The sequence below is a fragment of the Dunckerocampus dactyliophorus genome, chromosome 18 (assembly GCF_027744805.1).
Source record: "Dunckerocampus dactyliophorus isolate RoL2022-P2 chromosome 18, RoL_Ddac_1.1, whole genome shotgun sequence".
Taxonomy (NCBI): Eukaryota; Metazoa; Chordata; class Actinopteri; order Syngnathiformes; family Syngnathidae; genus Dunckerocampus; species Dunckerocampus dactyliophorus.
Window position 1 is genome coordinate 2,241,004 of NC_072836.1, and position 25,630 is coordinate 2,266,633.

Below are 25,630 nucleotides of genomic sequence, written 5' to 3' on the forward strand. Positions count from 1 at the left end.
CAAAGGGGAAAACGGCAGTAAAAACCAAAGACTTGGGTGATATTAATTGTGTGCTTTTATAAATGATACAGAGAGGAGGTTATGTTTGGTAGTGTTTGCTTACCAGAGGTGAGCAGAGGATGTGTTCTCGTCCCCTGGGTGGGGTGTGTTCCTTTGGACTATCTTGGACGTCCATCTGAGCTGGTGCCAGTCAGTCCAGACCTCCTGGAAGAGGATGTGTTGTTAGTTTGTTTGTTCACCTTCTCACTAAACACACCCTGACCTCTCCAATTCACACCCCCTTCCCCATGCATGAATGACATGTGACAAAAAAGACTATTGTGGACGGTGCTTGCTCTTATTGACCCTCCGTATATGCATTGTGCTCTGCGTCCTGATGGGCTGTAGACCATTATCAATCTCCTTCGTGCCTGTCTCCTGTTGTGTTCCAACGCTAGCAAACAGTTAGCAGTGTGACTGAACTCTGTAAGTTTTCCTCCCGACAAAACCCACAATGTCAACAAATCGTTCTGCACCCAAAAGGCAGAGGAAGATGCTAACCATCGCACAAAAAGTTGGACTTCTGGACATGCCGAAGGAAGGTAGAAGTTACGCGGCTGTAGGGCGCCATCACGGAATAAATGAGTCTTTGGCTTGTTACATAAAGGTGGATGCAAAACCGCTACAGCGGAGCGGCGCCAGGACGAAGCGGCACGGTCACAGGCACTGTGAAATACGCGTGAGTCACTATGAATAATGTATAGTAAAATAAAATAATAAAAATGTTGTATGTGTCCAACCTCATAGGTTGATCATTACAATTCAAATGAAGATTTGAACTTTGAGAGTGTTTAAACACGACAGAAATGTGACAATATGTCTGAGAAAAGTGTAAAAAGTGTAAGGTGAGGGTTTTTGCCGCCTTAAAACATATATAAAGTTGTAAAAAATAAACACTCTTTACTTAACGAGGGAAAGGCGGAAAGAGGTTTTCACAGAAGTACAGATGACGTCTCAAGAAGCCTTTCCCTCGTTGGACAACTCCTGTACGACTGAGAGCCTACACAGACACACTTTACTTAAGCGTACTTCCTGATGGTGGGTTCCAATGTGAGGTCCCACTAGCAGGTTGTTGCAGAGTTCATCTTCACCACTGGAGGTTGTCAGGATTGTGTGCTGCGGTACTGCCTTCTACTGCTTCTCTGTTGCAGCACACTCCTGAGCACCCTGATTGCTGATCATCTTCACCTGTGCCTGATTAGTTGTTCTATTTAAGCTGTGTGCTTACTCACATCCAGTGCCAGATTGTCCCTTTGCTACACCCTGTTCAGCTCCTTCCAGCTTGTTCTTGTGCATTGTGTTTTGACTTTCTGACCCTCGCTCGGCTCACCTGTAAGTACCTACCTGCCTGCTTGACGTCTTCAGCAGTAGCTGTATTTTTGGTACTTCTGCTAGTTTTTTGTTAGCAGCTCTTTTCGTTACTTGTCTGTATTTTTCCCTGCTCAGCTCACCTTGCAAGCAGTGTTTTTTGTTACCATTTCCCGCGACTAGGTCCGGATGTATTTTTGTTGTACTTTGTTTCTTGTGTTGTTTTTGATACCCTTTTGTTATCCCTTTTTGTATTAAAGACTTTTTCTGTTTCACTTATTCGACTCTGCATTTTGGATTCCTGTCTCACGGCCTTGGCCGTTCATAACAGAACAATCTGGCCAAACATGGAATCCGCAGAGTTCGCACATATAAGGGCCGCACTATCCCAACAAGGTGCGCTCGTCGGCAGCCATGAGCAATCCCTCCGGGGAGTTATGGAGTCCCTGGCCGCCCTCGCCACTAGCATTAGCGCTATTGAGCAGCATCTGGGACTTGGCGCTCACCCAGGACAGTCAGAGGGTGCAGCTCCCTCATCAGAGGTTGTTAGAATTGCACCTGCAGCCAGCAGCAGTAATAGTCGCGAGCCTAGCCTCCCACCCCCCCCACGCTTTTCGGGGGAATCTATGGATTGCAGACAATTTTTACACCAGTGTACCCTGATTTTTGACCAACAACCCAGCACTTACTATTCCGACCAGGCCAAAATAGCGTTTATAATGAGCCTACTGACTGATAAAGCAGCAGCGTGGGCTATAGCGGTGAGCAAAGCTAAGCCGGAGTTGCGCACCTCCTATCCTGTTTTTTTGGAGGAGCTACGGCAGGTCTTCGATCACCCTATCCGTAGTAGGGAGGCCGGTAACCAATTGTTGGACCTACGACAGGGCAAACGCTCGGTAGCGGCTTTTTCTGTGGACTTTAGAGTGCTGGCGGCAGAAAGCCGATATGACGAGGAGGCGCTCCGCGGAATTTTTCGCAAGGCTCTTGACGAGCGGATTAAGGATGAACTGGCGGTGAGGGAGTTCACTACCACGCTCAACGAGCTTATCGACCTAGCCATACGGCTGGATAATCGCCTCCGGGAACGTGATCGTGAACGGAGTGAGGGACTACCTGCAGGATCAGCCAAGAACCACCGTCAGGAGATTCGGCTGATACCACTAACACCTGGAACCAGCGGAATAGAGGGAGTCCCATCTACGGCGGCCACCGAGGATTTTGCGGAGCCGATGCAACTCGGGGGAAGACGCCTGTCTGCTGCGGAGAGGTCGCGCAGGCTACGACTCCGCCTTTGCCTGTACTGCGGCGAGCCCAACCACACCATCAGCAGATGTCCAGCGCGCCCGACACGCCGCTCCGGACTCCCTCCTGACGTCATTAAGGAGACGGGCGCAGGATCGACCTCCGTATCCAAGTCAAGGGAGAGTCAGACTGCTCAGGGCCATTGTGAGTATGCTGAGATGCCTCCGGCGTCGGCTCCAATTCCAGCAGTCTTTAAGAGACTACAGGTGACGGGACTCATTACGGGGGGGGGCGTCAATGTTCAGGTTTCTGCATTAGTTGATTCTGGGGCGGATGATTGCTTCATTGACTCTAATTTTGTTAAGAAACATGGCATTCAGGAGGTTGAGTTGAGGAACCATAAGGAGGTCCACTCACTGGATGGACGTCCCTTGGCGGTAGTCACTCATAGAACCGTTCCGTTATCCCTTCAATTGTCCGGTAACCACCATGAGTCCATTAGTTTTTTTATCGCCCCGTCTCAATCCGCACCCGTAGTTCTGGGTCTTACTTGGCTGCAGATTCATAACCCGACGGTGGATTGGACGAGGGGACAGATAATTAATTGGGGTAGCCACTATTTTGCTAATTGCTTACGTTCCGCGGTACCCACAGTTTCTGGTAAGCCTAGCAGCCCTGAGAATATTGACGTTACCGGTGTTCCCGACATCTATCATGATCTCCGCATGGTTTTTAGCAAGGATAGAGCTCAGAGTTTACCCCCCCATCGTCCTTATGACTGCGCTATCGAACTCCTCCCGGGAGCACCGTTACCCAATGCTAGACTTTATAGCATCTCTGGACCTGAGCAACTTGCTCTCAAGGAATATATTGCGTCCTCTCTGGCTGCCGGACTTATTCGCCCCTCGTCCTCTCCACTGGGGGCCGGTTTTTTCTTCGTCGAAAAGAAAGATAAGTCGCTGCGGCCTTGTATTGATTTTCGCGGCCTTAATGACATTACCGTTAAGAACCGTTACCCGCTTCCTCTCATGGACTCCGCCTTTTCGTCCCTTCATTCGGCCAAGATTTTTTCCAAACTCGACCTTAGGAATGCTTACCACTTGGTTCGTATTAGAGAGGGGGACGAGTGGAAGACGGCCTTTAATACACCGCTCGGTCACTTCGAGTATCTCGTTATGCCCTTCGGCCTCACCAATGCACCCGCTGTATTCCAGAGTTTAATAAATGATATTCTTAGGGATATGATTAACCACTGCTGCTTTGTTTATCTAGATGACATCCTGATTTTTTCTAATTCCCTTCAGGAGCATGTCCAGCACGTACGCCGCATCCTTCAGCGGTTGTTGGAGAATCGCCTTTTTGTCAAAGCGGAGAAGTGCGAGTTTCATACTACATCTGTGTCCTTTTTAGGGTTTATAGTGGAGAAGGACAAGTTAAGAGCCGATCCCGCCAAGATCCAGGCGGTGGTCGATTGGCCTTCTCCCAAATCAAGGAAGCACTTGCAGAGGTTCTTGGGATTCGCGAACTTCTACCGGAAGTTCATTCGTAATTTCAGCATAAAGGCAGAACCTCTGACAAGGCTTACATCAGTAAAAGTTCCCTTTGTTTGGTCTCCCGAAGCTGAGGAAGCGTTTACCAAGCTTAAAGCACTGTTTACGTCTGCCCCTGTCCTTACTCACCCTGATCCTGCCTTGCAGTTTATCGTTGAGGTTGATGCCTCGGATACGGGAGTAGGGGCGGTCCTATCCCAGCGCTCACCAGTCGACCAGAAGTTGCACCCGTGTGCCTTTTTCTCACGTCGCCTCACCTCGGCAGAGAGAAATTATGATGTGGGTAATCGGGAACTGCTGGCCATTGTGCTTGCGCTGCGGGAGTGGAGACATTGGCTGGAGGGTGCAGCCCAGCCGTTGGTAGTTATTACGGACCACAAGAACTTGGCATATATACGCTCAGCGCACAGACTCAACTCTCGCCAAGCCAGATGGTCACTGTTCTTAACAAGGTTTAATTTCTCTATCACTTACAGACCTGGATCACGGAATATTAAGCCTGATGCATTATCAAGGATCTTTTCCCCGGTGGAGTCGGACTCACCACCGGAGACCATCGTACCTGTCGCCCGGATACTCGGCGCTCTCCAGTGGGAGGTGGAGAGGAGGGTCTCTGAGGCGGTGGAGGAGACGGAACTACCAGAGGGGTGCCCCGAGGGGAAATTGTTTGTTCCTGAACGACTCAGATCCGAGGTGCTGCTGTGGGGTCACTCGTCGAAGATTGCCTGCCACCCGGGGATTCGACGAACCCTATTCCTGGTCTCCCAAAGGTTCTGGTGGCCTACCATGACAGCCGACGTTAAGAAGTTTGTCGCCGCCTGCTCCGTCTGCGCCAGAGGTAAAGCTTCCCATCGCCCTCCTGCCGGTTTGCTTCAGCCGTTACCTGTCCCTGGTCGGCCATGGTCCCACATCGCAATGGACTTCATTACTGGATTACCCTCGTCATATGGCCGGACCGTCATACTCAATATCGTAGACAGGTTTTCTAAGATGGCGCATTTTGTGTCGCTCCCCAAGTTGCCCACGGCCCTGGAAACAGCTAAACTGTTGGTGAGGCACGTTTTCCGCCTACACGGGATACCTACAGACATTGTTTCGGACAGAGGGCCTCAATTTGCGTCAAGAGTTTGGCGGGCATTTAATAAGGCATTGGGGGCGACCGTTAGTCTCTCTTCTGGATACCACCCACAGTCCAACGGCCAGACGGAGCGGGCCAATCAGGACTTGGAAGCAGCACTTAGGTGCGTTTGTCATCGACACCCCTCCTCCTGGTCAACCCACCTCCCTTGGATCGAGTATGCCCACAATTCGTTACCCTGCTCGGCGACAGGTATGTCACCCTTCAAGACTGTGTTTGGTTACCAGCCCCCGCTTTTTCCCTCCCAGGAAGCAGAAATTACCGTCCCGGCAGTTCACGTACACCTTCGACGCGCCCGACGCATTTGGCGAGAGACCCGGGCTGCATTAACACGAACAGCAGAACACAACCGTCGGATTGCTGACAGGCACCGGGTCCCCGCGCCTGATTACCAGCCTGGGATGGAGGTATGGCTGTCCTCTAAAGACCTCCCGCTTGCAGGGACCTCTCGGAAGCTGGCTCCAAGGTTCGTGGGACCTTACAAGATCAAAGCTATAGTCAACAAGTCAGCTGTCAAGCTGGAGCTCCCACCGGCTCTTAAAGTCCACCCAGTCTTCCACGTCTCCTGCATCAAGCCTGTCGCTACCAGTCCACTGTGCCCTTCGGTCGAGGCTCCACCTCCGCCCCGCATCATCGACGGCCAGCCCGCGTACACGGTGAGAGCCCTATTAGATTCGAGAAGAAGGGGGAGGGGGGTGCAGTATTTGGTCGACTGGGAGGGATATGGACCAGAAGAGCGCTCCTGGGTCGCCTGCTCCCGTATCCTGGATCCCTCCCTCATTTCCGACTTCCACTCCGCTCACCCCAATAAACCAGGTATGCCGCCAGGGGGCGTCTTATAAAAGGGGGGGATACTGTCAGGATTGTGTGCTGCGGTACTGCCTTCTACTGCTTCTCTGTTGCAGCACACTCCTGAGCACCCTGATTGCTGATCATCTTCACCTGTGCCTGATTAGTTGTTCTATTTAAGCTGTGTGCTTACTCACATCCAGTGCCAGATTGTCCCTTTGCTACACCCTGCTCAGCTCTTTCCAGCTTGTTCTTGTGCATTGTGTTTTGGCTTTCTGACCCTCGCTCGGCTCACCTGTAAGTACCTACCTGCCTGCTTGACGTCTTCAGCAGTAGCTGTATTTTTGGTACTTCTGCTAGTTTTTTGTTAGCAGCTCTTTTCGTTACTTGTCTGTATTTTTCCCTGCTCAGCTCACCTTGCAAGCAGTGTTTTTTGTTACCATTTCCCGCGACTAGGTCCGGATGTATTTTTGTTGTACTTTGTTTCTTGTGTTGTTTTTGATACCCTTTTGTTATCCCTTTTTGTATTAAAGACTTTTTCTGTTTCACTTATTCGACTCTGCATTTTGGATTCCTGTCTCACGGCCTTGGCCGTTCATAACAGAGGTCACCCAACCAGCAAACCAACGCTTTCATGCTACAGAACATATCTCCAGTATGTAATATATGTCATGTGGTGATCATGGCGCTAATAAAGCAGCATGTGTTAAGTCAAGCATGAGTGGGGGGTGGGGGGGACTTTTAGGGTGCAGAGGGTGGTCCGCCATCGAGCACTGACTGTCCTGCATCTTCCGGCGTGTCTTGGGAGCGTCTCCGTGGAGACGTTCCATGAGGTCAGTGAGGAGCTGCTGTTACACAAGCAGCAGGCAGCAGCTGAGGTGTCGCTGACGTACTTTTCACTTTTTCCATCAAACTCAAGCACAAACATCTCCACGCCTTCATGAAGGCCATCCATCATTCTAGTAGTCTGACTTTGACCATAGGACAACCATAGGACATCCACATGACCTTTGAACTGAAGACATCACTTTATTCATGTTGAATTGATGTCCAACAGTCTGTTCATGAAGTGTCCCCATGAAGAACCCACTGAGGCCGGGCGGGGTGGCACCTCTGGGTCGACATGGTGTGACGGACTCGTATGGAGGATCCTGCAGATCTGATAAAGGTCCAAAGAGAGTTCTTTCCTTCCTGAGAGAAGGACTGTTTGTGTTTGAGTGTCTCTTCTTCTGGGTGTGGGAACCTGCTCCTCCCAGTCTTCATCATTTCCTGTCCACAAGAACCCTCCATCTGCCTCCTGCGCCTCGCTCTGGCCCAACAGAACCAGCTGACGTCTGAATGTAGAACACGGAGTGGCTATCATTGCTTTAGCATTTATTTCTAAGTACTTTTGGTCATTGTAGTGCACCTCAACAGAAAGACAGACAGAGCTTGGACCATCCATTTGGGGTCCCGTTTGACTGCAAGGTGGCCCTAAATTCTGCACACACACAAAATGCATTTATTATACAATTATACAATATCATTATTGCTAAATACTACAGGTGAACTGCAATATTATATTATCTTTGTTATTATTGTATCATAGATTATATTTGTATGCATTGTTTTTTGTTTTAATTATTTTATGCACTCTTATTAATGAATGAATTATTAATGAAATGATTAGCATTTTTAAAAATACTGTATGTCGATGTGTATTTTAGGGAGACTTTAGGTCGTCCCTGTACATGAATTAGTTTATGTACATTATTATGTATATAGTCTGATGTATGACATTTTTTATTATTTAATTAGCTATTATTAAGCTAATTATTAATTAATTACTCATTAAATTAATATTTGTCATGTTGTATGAATATGTCCAGACACCCTGTACAATAATTGGCGTATTTATATTATTATATACATGATGTAATCTTATGTAATACTTCATTTACTGTTATGAATTCAATACTGTATCTGTATTATATGAGTGTGTTAAATAGAGGGCCAGCGTGTACAGTACAGTAAAGATTGTAGACCAGCGGTGTCCAAAGTACGGCCTGCGGGCCATTTGCGGCCCGCGGCTGTGATTTTATCGGCCCGCCGTACAGTCTAAAAATGTAATTTAACAAGGGAACAGCAGCAAAAATGGAAAAATCAATCAAAAGTCAAAATATTAAGAGAAGAGTTGTAATCTTGCAAAGTCATAATTTCTATGAGGAAAAATGTCATTCTAGTCCCATGACGGTGAAATATTAAAGACATTTTTTTTTAAGTCAAAAGCAATAAATAAAGTTGCAATTTTTGGAAACTTAGGTTGGTGGCAAATGTATAACATGGGAATAAAGTCAAAATATCAGGAGAAAAGAACTTGAAATATTTGGAAAATTATACGAAAAAAATCAATAGCAGAAATTTTACCAGAGTAAAGTCAAAATATTAAGAGGAAAAAATTGATTTCTAATTTTAAACAAGTTGCAATTTTATGAGAATAAACTTGTAAAATGAGGAAAAATATCATTTTAGTAACAATGTTGCAATAAAGAAATAATACTTTTTTTTTTAAAAGATATAAAGTTATAATTGCGAGAAGAAAATTTACAAGAGGAAAGCTGAAATAAAATAGTTGGAAAATTAAAAAAAAAATCAGAAATGGAAAAAACATCTGTAATTTTACGGGAATAACGTCAAAATATTAGTCATATTTGAATGAAGAACAGAAGTGCCAATTTTACGAGAATAAACTTGTATTTTTAGCAGCATTTCACCTATATTACAGATATATTACGAAGGTCTTTTTTCTTGAGCTACATTTAGCTTCTTAGCATATCTCAATGTGTTGGTTTCAGTATGTGGCCCTCGCTGGAAAAAGTTTGGACACCCCTGTTTAAAGAGTATTACGTAAAACATGAGATGTGATGACTGATGACGTAAAACCCAACAATGTGCACGTTTCATCATGTCCGATTGGGTGAACATACGTTACGTGAGTACACCACCATGTGTGCAATGGGAATGGGAGTTTTTCACCCCCCCATCCCCCAAATGGTGTGTTCATCGTCCACAAAGCAGCAGGGAGTCGTAAAAGTGACGCCTTGCTATTGTGTGTCGGACGTCATCGCAGCAGCTCGTGCAGGAATGTTCACAGCTGACGGATGCCAAAGAATCCCAATGAGATTGACTCCCATGAACCTCCCCCCCCCCCGGACACCACTCGAAGGCCGAGGGGGGCCCGCGAGTTCAAGTGGGCCTCGTTGATGAATCGCACTCAGTGCCTTTAGTGTGTAAAAGTGTCAGTGTGATGTTGCAAGCTGCTCACTGGAGGGTCTGCTCTCTTTGGACCCTCGGACACACGCGTTGTGTACTTTGTTTCTTTTGTCAGCTTGTCAAACGTCCACATCCCGTCTTCAAGTCAAATCATCAAACGGAACAAATATATTCGCCATTTTTGTTGACATTAGACGTAATTTAGCTGCACGCAAACATGCTGTGTAGGAGGCGTCCTACTTTCCAGTCTTGTGGACCTCATGAGTAGCATCTGAGTGGTTTGTCCTGCAGCGTTGTTGTCTCCCGGAAGGAGAGAAGTTGTAAAAACAAAGCTAGCGTGTGGATTCAATTAGCAAAGCAATGCAAGCTAACCTTGCTGGAAACAGATGTGGGAACATTTCATGGGAGACCCTCACCAACCCCCCTTCAGCCTCATCAAGGACCCACGTCTCTCCCGCTGACCATATTGTGTTGGAGCTCTGGACGCTGGGGTCTGGGGGGGGTCTTAGCTTGTGGACGGGATGGTAGCGCTGGCACAGCAAAGAATCTCAGCTGTTGCAGCGAGAAGGAAGTCACTTCCCATGACATCATGTGATTGTTCGTCTGACACACATCCTCACTTCCTTCATGAAAACAACACCCCCCCGACGCCACCACCACCATGCCACACATGCACAGGCGAAGACTCAACACTGCAACACGCAGTCAAAGTCATTTCCTGTCTCTTGAGGTTACACAAGCTTGTCCTAGGAGCGACAAACACGCGTGTTCACGCTCGAGCTCAACGTCAGAGATGCAAAGTTTCGAAGCAACAGCAACAAGATGATGTCAAAGCCTTGGGGAGGCAAACACGCCCAGCAATCAGTCTTATCACGTTTCCCCCTGACGGTCGTGCGTCAGAGGCGGTCAAACACGTGGATTTCATCAACGCAAGAAAGACGCTTTGTTCTTTTCTTTGCCTTTTCTGCTACAAAATGTCCAAACAGCGGTCTGATGTGGAGCGGCCTGGACCACCAGAACTAACAGCAGATGTTCTGACGGAACACAAAAACTCACACATTTTCTCCTCATGACCAAAAGCGTCCCATTTAGCGATGCGGGGCCTGATGCTGAAATATCGAAACTTCCCATACCAACTCTTCATGCTCTAAAATCGATACTCAAGTCAAAATATCGATACTTTTGATACTTTTGAAAGATGGACACCCCTGCAACCTGGACGCTCAAGCCCTGTCCACACGGGAATGTTCCTGAGATTGTTTTTTTGGCGTGTTGAAAAAACTTGCGTCCATACTGTGCCGGATTAGTAAATAGTTGCATCCAGACGGGAACGAATCCTTGAGTGAAAACGATGTAATACACAAGGCACGCCTACATGTGGTGCTGTGAACAAACACACGGGCGGAACCATGTGACACACAAAACCACAGAAGAAGAAAGACCTAAGTCCGTCTTCTTCCAATTTTCAAGGCTCTTTTGACATACGAGAAGTGGAATTACTTCTGCGAGTCATCATGGCGTATAAGACAAGCCATGTGATCGTGTTGGCCCATCTCACCCGTGGATGAGCGGTATCAGAATCGGCAGCATAAAACCCTCACCGGAGCATCCCGAGTTGTGACCAAAGAGGGGCGATTTGTGTAAATGTGAGGTCCGGAAGAACTTTCTCTTGATGACGGGCCGGCCCCGCCTGTGGGACGGACTGCAGCCAGAACCTCTGGCAGAACATGAAAGAGTCCAAAACGCCAACGGCCGCCTGTTGGATGATGTCATGGTGTTACACTCGGTGAACTTGTTGCTCTCCTCCTATGTGTTTTTATTCTTTATCGTGAAATAAATTTGTCTGCTCACTGCTAGCTTAGCCAACGCAACGTTAGCTCCGTATGTAAACATTTGATGTATTTGTCACGATTGGCCATGGTGATGGGGGACAGTCCTGTGAGGACAGGAAGTGTCCGTGATGAAGTTTGGCTCACCTTAAAGGCCCACGCTGACGTGCACTTCCTTCCAGCGGGCGTCGCCCTCCCCAGTGAGCGTTTAGTCCAGGCTGAAGGAGGAAGGAGAGCCAGTGAAGGATCTAGCAAAGATATCATGCTTCCTTTGACGACAAATACATCACAACATATCATAGAAGTCTCCAGAAACCACTTAGGCAATTGGAGGCCCATATTTCTTTTACTAAGATGCTTGTTTTGGGACCAAGGGAGACCCTGGTCCCGCCGGGACATGACGGTCACACATGTAACCGTGTGTGTGTGTGTGTATGTGTGTGTGTGTGTGTGTGTGTGTGTGTGTGTGTTGTCGTGTCGCCTCTGACGCAAACCAGGCGTTGAGTTGTAGTGTCTGGTGTCACGGGGACGCATAGCAACGCAAAGGCTGCCTATAAATAAACGTCCACGTCCAGGCTATTTTCTCCCTGCAGGGTCCACTTCCTTTTACCTCAACTCACAATTTAGTGGGGCCACTCTTTAATTATCCCCCGTTCATGGCACTTAATTGGTTCCAGACACGACCGTGTGAAGTGCATGTCCACAAAGTATGGTTTATGGTTTCATGCTATTTGAACATCCATGCAAGTTCCAATGGAATACGTCACATAATTCAGCTCACAGTTCTAGGAAGAAGCAGATCTTATTTAATCCTAGCCCCCAGCCGTTCCACATCTTGTGCAGTACATTTTATTCACTTCCTGTATTCCTTATGCGATTTTTTAATACATAGAATAATGACGAGGTATTAAGATGATATAATTATTCAGATGTTTTCACAATTCATTTAATAATCAGTATAATAATGAATACGTAATAATAGAGGCAAGCATAGCTAGATTGATATTAGTAGCATAGTAGGATTCCTTATTTATAAATGGAATACTTTCGTAGTTATGGCATAGAAAGCCTGTTTACCACCTTCTAAACATGCTTTTTCACATTATTAGAGCCCTCTAGACTTAAAATAACACCCCTATAGTCACCTTTACACTCCTATTACCCAATATAGTAGACACAATACGACATATAAGACATAGAAAACCTACTGTATTTACCACCTTCTAAATACACTTTTTAGCATTATTAGAGCCCTCTTGGCATGAAATAACACACCTATTATCGCCTTTACACTCCTATTACCCCATATAGTAGACATAATAAGAGGAAAAATAAGACATTTCAGACAGTTTACCTTGTAGGGGAGCAGAATGGAGGGCAGACAGGAAGTGATGTTGGAGGTTCAGAGCTGAATTTTAGCGTGTTGTGGATTATGGTTGCAACAGTAACCCATGATATTATTCTTATCTATTATTATTGTGCCTGCCTGCAATAAAACCTGTTGTTGAGGCGATCAAGTCTGGTGCTTGACTTAGACTGTATTTGTATTTTTGTTCACTTAGACATTTTTATGTTTAAAAATGATTCATTTGGGGAAAAAATACAATTTGCTTAAAGGAAAAGTGCGCTTTAAAAAAAATCTTTGTCCATCATCCAAAATCCTTATGTGAGACCACACACGTCTTTTTCTTTTCTGTGCCTTCTAAAGATATAAAATCGGGTAAAAAGAGGCATGTAATTAATGCATGTAATGGCACACACCCATTCTGTCTAGAGGCCGCTATTAACTATTAACTTAACATGAAATCATGTATCGCTCTTCTTGTGGGCCCCTCCCCCATCTAAAAGGTGTGACATTTTAAAAATACGACAAAAAGATAAGACAAAAAGTTCATTTGTAATTCCAAACATTTTTCATGTTTTTTTTACTGACTGTTTCCAAAAGCGTCATGGCCAGTGATGCAAATTCCACCTTTACGTCCACCGCCACCACACATAGATTGCGGTCCTGTGGGACGCACCGCTGGTGAATCTCCATCGTTTCTCTTTCAGCACAAGCGTCCTCTTGTGCTTTAATGTGACTTATAGAAGACAGAGGTGACACTAAAGTGCGATACTGATGTTCATTTTTAGTCCGTTTGAGCTGAGCAAAGACAAGAAGTACAAAAATAACATCATTTCTCTTCATCCTTCTTTATTTAAATGAGCATAAATGGATTTATACAAAGATTTGAGCCTAGAAAGACCATCTTTTAAAAGTGTTTGGTTTCTAAACATTTGAGCTGGGTGGTTTAATGTGGTGCACATGAATATTTCTTATTAATGTTGATGATAAATACTTGAAGATATATGCTGGTACTGTACAGTATGTCTTGGAGGTACATATTGAGCACATAATAGTGGTAGTGAAGTGTGGTGGTTATTTGAGGTGTTGTGGCAGCCCGCCACAAATACATAGCAGTCCTGTGGGAAACACGGTATAAGTCCTGTCTAAAAGGACACTGATTTCACATGTGATCAATGTCTTCATTAGGAAGTCCACGAAACCTCCAGCCCAGTTTTTCACTTGATGAGTGAAAGTCTCGAAATGTTCTGTCAGTGAGCATCCAAGCAGTACCGCAGATTCATCATCCAAATATTTAAAGTGAGTACGACATGCAGCAGTGAGACGTCCTCCGTGTTCTTTGGCAGCGTTCCCAGCAGGCTGTATGTTCTCTACCTCGGACCAACAATCCAGGAGAGTCAAGTCAAGGTTCTTCCAAAGAGCTGGAAGTCTTCACGGCGCTGGAGGGTCATGTGAAAAGGTTCCTCTGGTTGGTCACCAGGGTGGTCTGGCTCTCTCGCCGCCGCTCCTTCTTTCTCTCCATTCTGACCTTCCAGCACACGGCGCTGGACACCAGGAGCACGAGTCCGGCCGAGAGCAGCACCAGGCCCAAGTAGGAGATGGTGGAGCCATGCGAGTTGAAGCTGTACGCCACCGCCGTCACCACCACGCCCGCGATCAGCACCACCACGCCGAAGGGGACCGTGCAGCGGTAGCAGGACAGCTCGGTGCCGCCGGTGGCCGCTGCCAGCTGGACCTCGTTGACCAGGGGGATGTTGACTGTTGTTGCGGCGAGCGCCCCGCTGACTTTCTCTGCGCTCGCTGGCATTTTCATGGTGTCCTGACTGCCGTCTTCTGGCATGGCACGGTTCAACGGGCTCATTAGCTTAGCGTCTTAGCCTTTCTGTGTGGGGGAGGACAACATTCATTACAGTCTTTCCCATACATTCACTTATTTGTGGACACCAATTTGGCACTACCTGTTGGCCCTCACTCATAAACACATTATAATGGGACTGTCTGGGAATGTAGTAGCATGTACTTGCAACTCAGTAGATGGCACCATAACTCTTTTTTAAGTAGAAATAGAAAAAAACAGCGGTAATTTTTCAGGGAGTGAGCTTGACCTACCGTACATACTTCAACACAGCCACCTTGGCTGGCACGTTACACCTGCACCTGCACCTTGAACCTTGACAGCCCCAATAGAACACAGCATGATCAACGTTACCCGAGACAAGGGCTGAGTGCATTATGGGTATGCAGTGTGTGAACACAGACTGCTAAAAAATCAACAGCGTCCGGCGTGCAGGCCAGCATGGAGGAACCCCGCAGATGTTTGTTGTCAGAATTCCCTCCGAGGCGCCGGAGCGAACCCACGTAACCCCCGGCACATTCCTGACTCAGGCGGAGCAGCTCGTCAGGAATGACGCAGGAGCCGGGTGCCCAGCACGAGCTGAGACATTCCCTGGAGAGCGCGGGATATGACATTACAAGCGTTCGCTCTTCTTCATTGCGGACACAACAAGCAGCAGCAGCAGCGAGCTGCAGGGTTCAGCTGCAGCGTCCACACGTGTTTTTCATTGCTGCTCCAACGCTGGCAAGCCTTTCCTGTCCAATTAGTTTCACAACAATTCCCCACAGGACACTTGAAGGCCCTGACTGCAACTTTTTCTTCTTTGGCTTACAAACACAGAAATGTTTTGCTTCCAAGTCCAAAATGTTCATCTTAAAGAAACTTTCTTTTTTCTTTGCTTTCTGCTTCATCAAAACGTGAACACAAAGCTGCCCCTGGCCTCCTTGAGGAGACAATTTAGGATGTGCATACTGTATTTTTAATCATTCAAACATTTACACTTTCTAAAAAAATACTGCACTTTCCTGTCCAGACCTAATAGTTTTTATTGTTTTACATGTTTAGGAACGTTAACACAGTAGATATGTAATCATGTCAATCACGATTTATTATTCTAAACCAAGGGTGTCCAAAGTGCGCCCGCGGGCTGTTTTTTTAGTGCCTCGTGGCACATTCTAAAGAAAACTAAAAAAAAACAAATGCAAAAATGGAAAAATCAGGGTTAATTTTACAGGAATAAAGTCAAAATATAGAGAAAAGAGTTATGATCTAAGGACAAAAAGTCTTAATTTTACAAGAATAACAAAAAAAAATGATGTCATTTTAGTAGCAAAAAGCTGATATATTAAAGAAAGATGTTATTTTTTAAAAGTCATAGTAAGGTGGTCCCTGGTGTATCGCGGGGGTTATATTAAAAAAATAACCCGCAATAGGCGGGATCGCAAAGCTTTATTTTTTACAATGATTATCTGTTTTAAGGCGGCAAAACCCCTCACTATACACGTTATACACTTCTCTCATTTTCTCACATTTCTCTCTTGTTTAAACACTCAAAGTTCAAACCTTAGTTTGAATTTTAATGATCGACCTACGGAGTTGGAGGGTGACCCACGTGTATTTCACCCTTCCTCTGACCGTGCCTCTTCGTCCTGGCGCCGCTCCGCTGTAGCGTTTTTGTATCCTTATTAAACTTATTGCTGCTGTCATCCTTATGCTATTTTCCCCCTCCTTTATGTAACGAACCAAAGATTAATTTATTCCGCAATGGCGCCCTACAGCCTTCCTTCAGCATTTACACAAGTCCAACTTTTTGTGCGATGGTTAGCATCTTCCTCTGCCCTTCGGATGCGACCGCAGTTGCCTTCGTCGGTGCAGAATGTTTCGTTTCAAGTTTTGTCGGGGCGAAGGAGTTTGATGACAATGGTCAACAGTCGCTTAGCCAATCTGGACACAGAACACAATGTGCGTTCATACGCTGTAAAAAAAAAAGCACGCAAATTTGCAGAAAAAAAATCTGCGAAACAGAATCTGCGAAAGGTGAACCGCGATGTAGAGAGGGATGACTGTATTATGAAAAAAAAATAATAATAAAGTTGTAGTTTTTGGAAAATTAGGTTTGGGAAAATGTTATAATGTTACAAGTCAAAATATCATGGGAATAAAGTCATTGTTGCAAGAATAGAATTTACAAGAAGCAAGTTGAAATAGTTGGGAAATTGAAAAAAAAGCCTTGGAATTTTATGAGAATAAAGTCAAAATATTAAGAGAAAAAAAACTTGTATTCTACTGAGAAAAATACTTGTAATTTTACAAGATAAAATCATAATATTATGAGAAAAAATAATATCATTTTCATAGCATAGAGTTGGAATATTAAAGAAAGAAATGTGATATAATATGATGAGAAACAAAACAAGATGAAGTTGTATTTTTTTGGAAATTACTTTGGAGAAAAAAGTTCTAATATTATGGGAATAAAGTCCTAACATTACAAAAAAAATTATGAAGATGAATTAAGAAGTTTAAATATTTGGAAAATATAAAAAAGAAAATACTACAGTAATACGCTTTTTCACCTGTATGACAAAGCTGAGATGCAGTTTTTTCTTGAAATTTATAGAACTTCTTAGCATAACTACATGTGATGCGTTACAAAATGTCCCGTCACTAATAAATTAGAGTCGCCACAAATGTTAGGTGGTAGGAAGCATCATAAAGCCGTTCCAAATTCCCTCTCGGTACGCATTAAAAGTGAGAGACATGGAGCGTTTCTTGCGTCGTGTGTTTACTCGCTCGTCAAATGCAATCACTCGCGAAAGGCGAAACATGAGCGTAGATCCAAACATGCAGGGGAGCGTGCATTACCATCACCATCATCATGCACAACTGATGATAGCGATAGAACACACTCGTCCACTGTTTGGTAATACTTTGCCAGTGGTGTCCAAAGTGCGGCCCCGGGCCATTTGCGGATCAGAGCTAATTTTTTATGGGACTGTGGCGCATTGTAGAAATAAATTTTTGAAAACCCCAGCAAAAATGGAAAACCCACCACCACCACACATAGATTGCAGTCCTGTGGGAAACACTGAAGCATCAATTTATTTATTTATTTTTTATTTACTTTTTAAGAGAGCTTGTGTCGTTTCAGCATCCTATTGGGTCACAATGTTGATGTGTAAAAATGCCACACTGACGTTTTAAACTATGCCCAAAAAAAATAATTCTCCAAATAGGCCTTTACATGTTTCAATTGCCTCTACACCTTCACGTCTGCTTGTGTTTGTCTTTCTGAGGGAGTTTAATCAGCATTTCTTAACTGCTACAATTATAGTTACACTTAATATTATAAAAAAAAAAACATTTGTTAACAGTTTGTTGTGGTTGTGGGTTACATGGTTTCATTTTAATTGCCAAGGTTCTGGTCTGTGTTGGTCAGTCTGCGTGTTCAAGTGTGCACAAAAACAAGAAAAATGAGTCACCTGAAAGTTGCTTTCCATGTCCTCTGTCCCTGAAGTCCTGTGTTGCAGAAAAAGAATAGTCCCGTGTCAGTGGAAGTGTCTTCTGTTTGCGTTGAAACGGGTTGAAACTGTTTGTGACTTCCATTCATGACCATTGAGACTCCATCCATTGACAAGAAGATCCTCACAGCCTCTACTACGGTACACACTGTGTATATCAAAGCAAACACAGCAACACACGATTTATGTTCCGGTCCCAGCACTACACAATAAGACCTCATTTAGTGCCAGAAAACGCTACTAGACCAACACGTCTCTCGTACTTTTATTTTGAAATTCAAACGTGATATATCCGTTCATTCACGTTGTTTGATGAACTTGATTCAGCAGCTCCTTTAACGTGACGTCAATGTTAACTTAAGCATATCGACGGACGAGTGGATAAAAAGACATTTCTACATCAACTGCGTTCAACCCGAGGGAACAGTGTTCATTAGAGTGGCCGGAAAGAGTCGATCATTGATTTATTGTGAAGTTGTGGCCGGAAGCTGTGTGCATTCCTGCTAACTTGGCGTTCAACAAGCGCTGACATGTCGTTGCGGTTCTTGGATGAGGAGTTCCAGGCAGCCTGGAAGGAGCTGGACGAGCCGCAGCTGGCAGGAGGATGGGAACTCTTCACCGAGACGATGGGAGTGAAAATCTACAGGCTTTTTGACAAGGTACAGCAGAAATAAACTGCTTGCTTTTTAACCGGAAGACGGATGATTACCACAGCTGCACCGTACCACCATAAACACTCAACATTCATGTCAATTCTTGACGTTTTTATTCATTTATTTAGACAAGATGTGTAAATATTAGTGCGTGTTTTTGGCAGGCAGCTGGGGAATAACCGGAACTGGGCGGAACTTGTTTTCTTTCTGCTCAAGTGTTACCAGGCTTCGTTTGGAAAACCTGAAATTTAACCTTTGCCCGCCCGTAGGATCAGAAGTACATCTGTTCAAAGCTGCCTGAATAACGTTATTAATTCAGAGAATTGATCTCTGAAAATCGGCACACAGGTGACAAATGACAACTGTCACTTTTAATTCACGTTGAAGTAAATTGTTTTGAAATGGGCAACGCAGAATGGAGATGTGCGAGTTCAGTGAACGAGTGGTTCAAAACTTTGGTGTTGTTTTACTGAGGGACTCACGACTACTTGTCTCCATTAATTCGTTCACTTACTCACCCCTGCTATGGCAAGCTAAATTAAAAAAGGAAACCAAATAACTGCATCACACACTTCTATCTCACGGGGTTGACAAAGGCTCAAGTTTCACCGATTTGCAGGTAGTGTCGTTTCACGGACACACAACTGCGACTTGTTGCGCGTGCTTCTGCATCCATGCTTTGTGATAAGTGACTCGAGTGAATCGTGACCCGATTCACTTTAGCGAGTGTCTCACAAGGACTGCAGTTAGTAAAAGGAATGGCGTTTCCCATCACTAAGACAGAATAGGAAGCTGCCTTTGAGCTTCGGTGGTTTAACCAGAAGCAGATAGATCTTAAAACATAAAACTCACACGTGTACATGTGACTTCTAATACTCCAAGTGAGCTCAGGTATTTGACTTTCATTTGGTTGATTTAAATTCATATTTGCACCTGCTCCTGACCCTGGATGCTAAGCCCAACTGTGAGTAAGTCAGATGTCGATGTTTAATGACAGTCATGTGTTTGGGATTACTTACAATGCGTGTGTGCAGTCTTTGTCTCCAAACCACATGGACTTCATTACAAGCACAAAACACTGTTGTCTGTTTGTTTTCAGGAAACAGGACTTTACGAGTACAAAGTCTTTGGTTCACTCAGCAGCTGCAGTCCAGAGCTGTGTGCAGACGTCTACATGGACCTAGCCTATCGCAAGCACTGGGATGGATACGTCAAAGGTAAGTACACTTGAAGAATTTAGCTTACATATTGTTTCATGGTTTCTCGTATTGACCACTTCAACTCTCTCTGTGTTCATGCAAAGCTCCAGAAAGCAGCAGGTAACATGTAGCAGTTGTAGTTAGTCACGTAGATGCTGCTAAGTCAACAACTAGTTAGTTATGTGTCACTCGTGTGTTGTTCTTTGGCGGCACAGCAGTTGTTGCAGTGTTTACTTCACCTAACAAGTTAGTGGTTCATCGTTTCTGTCCCAGTAGGTGGCGACATTTCACTCTGAAGATGAAGTTATTGGCCCTCGTGGCCAAACTGTGTAATTACAGGAACGAGTCTTCCTTGACCACCCGTGAGTTGGTGATACTCGAGTCTTCATTGAATCCTCATTGGTCGGTGAAACTTGGGTCACCCTCGAGCATCTGTGAGTCACTGAAACTTGACTTTTTGTGTAGGACTCGTGAGTCGTTGAAACTTGAGCCTTTGTCGAGTACCCGTGAGTTGTTGAAACTTGAGTCTTTGTCGAGTACCCTTGAGTCAATGAAACTCAAGGTCGATAATTAAGACGCCCTCGGTAAATTGACATGTGCATGTGCAGTATGCATGTATTTCATGTGCTCGTCTCTCTGTGCCACACAGGCTGGATGACAAAAGGGTTGACTCTGCATCTGTCTGTGCGCATTGCTTCTGTAGTGCAATGAACGGCGAGAGTGGGCTCTCATCTCATTTAGCCTCTTTGTGGAGGCGGAGCTACTAGTGAGTGGATACAGAGGGTTTAGCAGTTAGCTTTGTGAGCCTTCGTCCCGACAGTGGTGAGGCATTTGGTTGACAAATGTAAACAAAACAGTGCAAAATGGTGCGCGCTCGCAGACAGTGTCGCTGCCTACATTGCAAAAACATACATAGAGGCAAATTCCGTGTGAAGCTAATGTCTCATGACAGGCCTACCTGTGAGTCGGTGAAACTCACGGGCTGAGCGGGTGAATCGTTTGTTTTGTAAAGTCTGTGATGCAGCTCGGGCAGGGAGGGGAACAGAGAGTTAATTTGAGGCAAGAACCAGATGTGTTGCTTTCCCCTCCAGGCTAATACATTTATACAAATGCAGTTAGAGTGGCAGTTGCAGACAGCTAAGTGGTTTTCCTCTTTTCCGTTAGGTAGTGGTGGCAGGGGGTGAGACAGTGAACTCGTGAGTCCTGATTCAGTAAAAAACTTGCAAGTTTTGAAAAACATGTTCATGACTTGCACGTCTGTCTGAGTAGATGGCAGGAATTCTAACTTTTTCGCTCGTGTGCTTGTCAGAGCTCTTTGAGGAGCAGTTTGACGGGCAGACGGCCATCTACTGGGAAGTGAAGTACCCCTTCCCGCTGTCCAACAGAGACGTATCCTTCCAGTCCCGCGTTTACATCTCAGGATGCTGAGAAGTGAACATCTTCCGTGGCGTCTTCCTTCATTCACCGTTCCTCAGTACGTGTACATCAGGGAGCGGCGAGTCCTGGATGTGGACAGCAGGAAGATCTGGGTCATCCTGGCCAGAAGTTCTCCGGAGACACCGTGCCCGGAGAAGAGCGGCGTGCTGCGAGTGAAGGACTACAAGCAGACGGTCGCCATGGAGACGGACGGTGCCAGTGGAACTAAAGGTGCAGTTAGTATAAATACCTCATTCAGTGGAGCACAGATGGCCCATGAAATGTCAAATGTCCTCATGAACTTTCCAGTTTTCATGAATTACTTTGACAATCCTGGCGGGATGATTCCCACCTGGCTGGTCAACTGGGCGGCGAAGGTAAGACACCTTTCTTCACAGAAAATACAATCATAGTAAATGTAATATTGCTTTAGTTTATTTCCTGCACGGTTTTCTGAGGTGACTTTCTTCAGGCTTCTGATTGGCTGTACTGTACAAGCTGACAGTTATAGCGCCACTGTTGCACGTGCAGCCTGCAGATGTCATGTGTGTTTGACTCTCCTCGTCAACAGAGCGGCGTCCCTGGCTTCCTAACTGACATGCAGAAGGCCTGCAGCAACTATCAAAGCCACTGCTGCAAGAACTGAATCAAGTCACACGGTCTCAATTGGAGCTTTATTTGTCCGTCCAACTCTGAGCTCCAGTGTGCAAGAAGCGTTACGGCACGCTGCATGTGTGTGCTGGATGGGCTTCACCAGCATCCTAATCCTAATCATCACGGGTCTTCTCTTCCATCAGTCCTGATGGAGTCTCTCTTGAAGAATGAAAAACACAGCCTACTTGTCTTTGTTGGTCTAAATGTTATTTAAATGTGAAAAATGACAGATGCAGTGTAATTTATTGTCTGTGTATGAATTTTGATTTCCCAGAAATGAACTTCCACGAACAATCATGGAAACTGCTGCATTGCTCTTAAAGAGCCACATGTTCATGTTCTGATTGGTATATGCTGATTGCTGTGTGCACGCACTCCAAAATTCAAATGTGAGATGAAAAAGCTGTGATTTATTTGATAACATCAAACAGTGTCTTTTATTGATGGGTTTTACAAGTGTCATGATGAGATAAACAGCTCTTGAATGGAATGAACTCAAAAGCCAGACATCATTTTAATATTTGTATTTAATACTGTATGACCGACAAAAGGGCTCATGCCGTTCATGCCGTTGTTGTATGGAACAAACATGCCAAGGTACTGAAACCAATGCACAGAGTGAACTCTCTTCCTGCCTGTTTGGGGGCGAGACACGAGGAAAGCAGACACGCATGCACATGGCGATATATTAAAGCTGGCAAAATGATTCAATACATTTTCATTTATTGTTTATTTGTTATTGTCCCAGGCCTAGTCCCCATGAGACATTTTCTTTCTAAATGAGAGATGTCACGTTTTAATCGTGTGACACCCCTAGTATTTGCTAATTGTTTTATTTTATTTTATTTTTACCTTTGGGCCCCGGGCCGCACTTTGGACACTTGAGCACAGTAACATTGGTTTCAAATGTTACTGTTACTTGTTTTTGTTACACTGTTAGTACTTGAATGGTATAAAACGATATCTTGAAGATATAATTAGCCATTTGAAATGTAAGGAGTTTCCAGCTGACTTGCTACGAATTCAGCAAGATTATACATTTGGCTGAATAGATATTCATGGTATCCCCCCACCTCATGACGTCATCAGTGACGCTTATTTGAAAACCCCACCGAGATACAATGGCGTCTTTCCCGAAGTGACGTCACCAGCCGGAAGTAGCGTGTCCAGCAGTTTGCCAGCCAGCACCGTCGAGTCAGGTAAATTTCTGTCATCTGTTGTTTTTGCTCCAAGTGGTGTTATGGTTTTAAACGCGTTTTTTAAAAACATGTATGAGACATCGGAAGCTTGCTTTTGTTAAGACAATTTCGGTAGGCTTCGTGAACTAATTAGCTGGAAATGGTCAACAGGTGCACTTTCTGTGCGGGCACTTTGGAAATATTAGTAACAAGGAGCAGACTCTTAAAGGATAAAGGATAAAGTGCGTTTGTTTTACAGCTAATCTAAGTTTTTTGTCATTTGGAGCAGTTTAAAGGTCTTCTGATTTCGGTTACTTTTGGTGTCATTCTAGTGAAACGCTCTCCATTATTCCATTACCTGATTGCTACCGCTAGCTTCCGACCTGGATGCACCACAGACACAACAAAACGAACGATTCACTCACTCAGCCCGGGAGTTTCACTCACTCTCAGGTGCTCCACGAAGACGTGAGTTGTGCTGACTCAGGTTTTGATTAATTTCAGTGAGTGACTCATAAGAACTCGAATCAGTAAAAGGAATTGCGATTCCTATTGCTTGTACTAGCTAGCGTAGCATGTATTAGAGTTTATTGTGTCGATTCTTGAAAATGATGGTAAAATGGGTTAATACACTCATTCTTGTACCTGAACTCAATTTGCAGCTTTCTTTAGCAAGTATTTGGATTCATATTCTAGTTCCAGTTTGTCTGTTACAGTTTGATGTTGAGAAAGCTAACAAGCTTTATAGGTGACGAGAGTTGTGGTTGCTCAGAGTTGATGTCATGTCACTCGCTCAATTCTGAAGAACTATAAAAGCAGGGGTGTCCAAAGTGCGGCCCATGGTTCACTTTTTTGTCCCGCAACACACCATCCAAATAAAATTAAAAATAAGTAAATTACTGGTCTGCTGTATGTAGAATCTTTTTTTTACCCAAATGGTATTTGTCATGCTAAGATTAAAAAAAAAAAACATTTTGAAAATACATTAAGACAATAAAAAAGAAGCTGAACAAATAGTTAATCCTATTAACACATTCAATACAAAAGATTTTCCGTATTTTTGCGCCAGAGGCAAAAAGAGGTGATGACGCAAGTGCACGCTAAAAGATGTCACTGTTTGTGCAGTTTTAAGCCATAAAAACAGCCACAAGGTGTCAGAAGTGCATTTGATAAGAGCTCCGTGTGGATCTTTTACATGTAAATACACACTCGACAGCAAGGAGGAAGTGAGAGAGCTTGGGGGGAGTGTAGCGTGCAGAAGGTTACGCATTGTAGGGAAGTTTTAATACATGCACACACTGTTCAGTTCTATTTGTGAAAATTGTAAATAGTTCGTAGTGTTATACTGGTAAATAAATTGCTATTTTGATGTGAAACAACCCTTTTTTAAAAATATTGTTTAGGTAACATTTTCCAATAAGGTACACAAAATTACAGTAGTTAATGAGGAGCGAACCTACCTAACCCTAACCACTACTCATTAGTTCTTCATTAGTTTTTCAGTAACTACTCATTAGTTCCTCATTAATTCTTCATTAGTTCTTCAGTAACTAGTCTAAATTTATGTGCCTTTGTTATTAGTTCCTCATTAGGCCCTCAGTGACTACTGTATTTTTGTGTAGCTTATTGTAAAGTGTGACCATTGTTTATTTTGTGGTATGGTAATTTGAGCTGTCACAAAAGTAAAAAACGTGTGTCAAAGTGAAAGTTATGCTTGAAATGTACTGTATCTTTTCACAAAAAGTTGTTTTTCTCCCCTTTTTTTTGTGATGGCAACTGATATTTTCCTGAAGCTTAGCCATGTTCTACTGCTGATTACTAAAGAAACTTTTTTTTTTTTCTTTCTGATGAGAGACCGGAGTCTAATCGTTCTTTTGGTATGTTCCATGTTTATACAGCCATACAACACAATATTCTGTGTGCCTTGAAAGATCAGTCAAAATTGTCTAAAATGGCCGGTAGTTAACAGGTTCTAGAAAAAGAAAAACAAATTGCAGGCTGTTATGAAGGCCAAAGGAGGCCAAAGTTATTTTGGTATGATGTGTAGAAAATAACTGTTTATTTGCTTAGCAAATAACAATAATGGTTTTATTTATTTATTTTTAACACATTTTTGAAAGATTTATAAAATATTTACATGACAAGTTGTGCAATAAATGCTTTTAAACACCACACCTTGGATTGCTTTTTGCATCTTTTAATGTAAGTAATGTATCAAAGTGGCCTTCCCTCCAAAATCTCCTCAGCAGAGAAAGTTTGAACTTTTCTTGGTGAAAATGAGCAGCCACAAAGAAACATTGATGATGCTGTTGCTCCCTCTGCTGGTGGAACATCTACACTGACGGCTTGAAGAGCATATGTCAGATGTTTATTGAATTATCGTGATTGGCAATTTGATACTTTTCAAGAATTCAGACTTCAAATTCTTTAGTGGTTTGGAAGCCAGTAAATCAAGTTCCAAGATGACCTGAGAGCTCTGCTTTGTTTCAGAGGAATTTAGAAAACCCAGAGGAAGCAGGCGTGCTGAATTTACTGCTTCTCCTTGCTGGCCTTCTAGTGGTGCTGCTTCGTTGTGGCCCAGCTGCGAGAGCCATGAAGACACCAAAGTCATCCAAGCGGTCGCAGACAGCAGGTATTTGTTTGAAATATCTCTCACATTGGAGCTTCACTGCGTGATTTATGG

The 25,630-nt window shown here is 44.3% G+C and overlaps 2 protein-coding genes across 6 annotated transcripts in view; one reads left to right on the top strand and one right to left on the bottom strand.

Moving 5' to 3' along the window:
• Window positions 1–13,330: 13,330 nt before the first annotated feature.
• Window positions 13,331–18,037, bottom strand: tmem100a (transmembrane protein 100a). Its single transcript, XM_054758619.1, has 2 exons — window positions 17,809–18,037; window positions 13,331–14,374 (listed from the first exon to the last, which is right to left on the bottom strand). Exon 2 carries the CDS (start codon window positions 14,351–14,353, stop codon window positions 13,940–13,942), a length of 414 nt encoding a protein of 137 aa, XP_054614594.1. The 5' UTR covers window positions 14,354–14,374; window positions 17,809–18,037; the 3' UTR covers window positions 13,331–13,939.
• pctp (phosphatidylcholine transfer protein) overlaps window positions 16,857–25,630 on the top strand; it is a 40,387-nt gene continuing 31,613 nt past the window's right edge. For 4 of the 5 annotated variants that reach the window (XR_008566668.1, XR_008566669.1, XR_008566666.1 and 1 more), the window contains exons 1-8: window positions 16,857–17,988; window positions 18,402–18,506; window positions 19,600–19,717; window positions 21,009–21,088; window positions 21,175–21,346; window positions 21,425–21,492; window positions 21,687–22,968; window positions 25,438–25,579. Coding sequence is in view for 1 of the 5 variants with exons in the window: in XM_054758617.1 (XP_054614592.1) it covers window positions 17,935–17,988; window positions 18,402–18,506; window positions 19,600–19,717; window positions 21,009–21,088; window positions 21,175–21,346; window positions 21,425–21,492; window positions 21,687–21,761 (672 nt within the window). In the remaining 4 variants the exon portion in view is untranslated. Of the gene's footprint in view, window positions 17,989–18,401; window positions 18,507–19,599; window positions 19,718–21,008; window positions 21,089–21,174; window positions 21,347–21,424; window positions 21,493–21,686; window positions 25,086–25,437; window positions 25,580–25,630 lie in introns of those variants that run through there. The other variant, XM_054758617.1, reaches the window with a different exon arrangement.

Coding starts and splice junctions, on each gene's coding strand:
- tmem100a (XM_054758619.1), bottom strand. CDS start 14,353: ATGAGCCCGTTGAACCGTGCCATGCCAGAAGACGGCAGTCAGGACACC.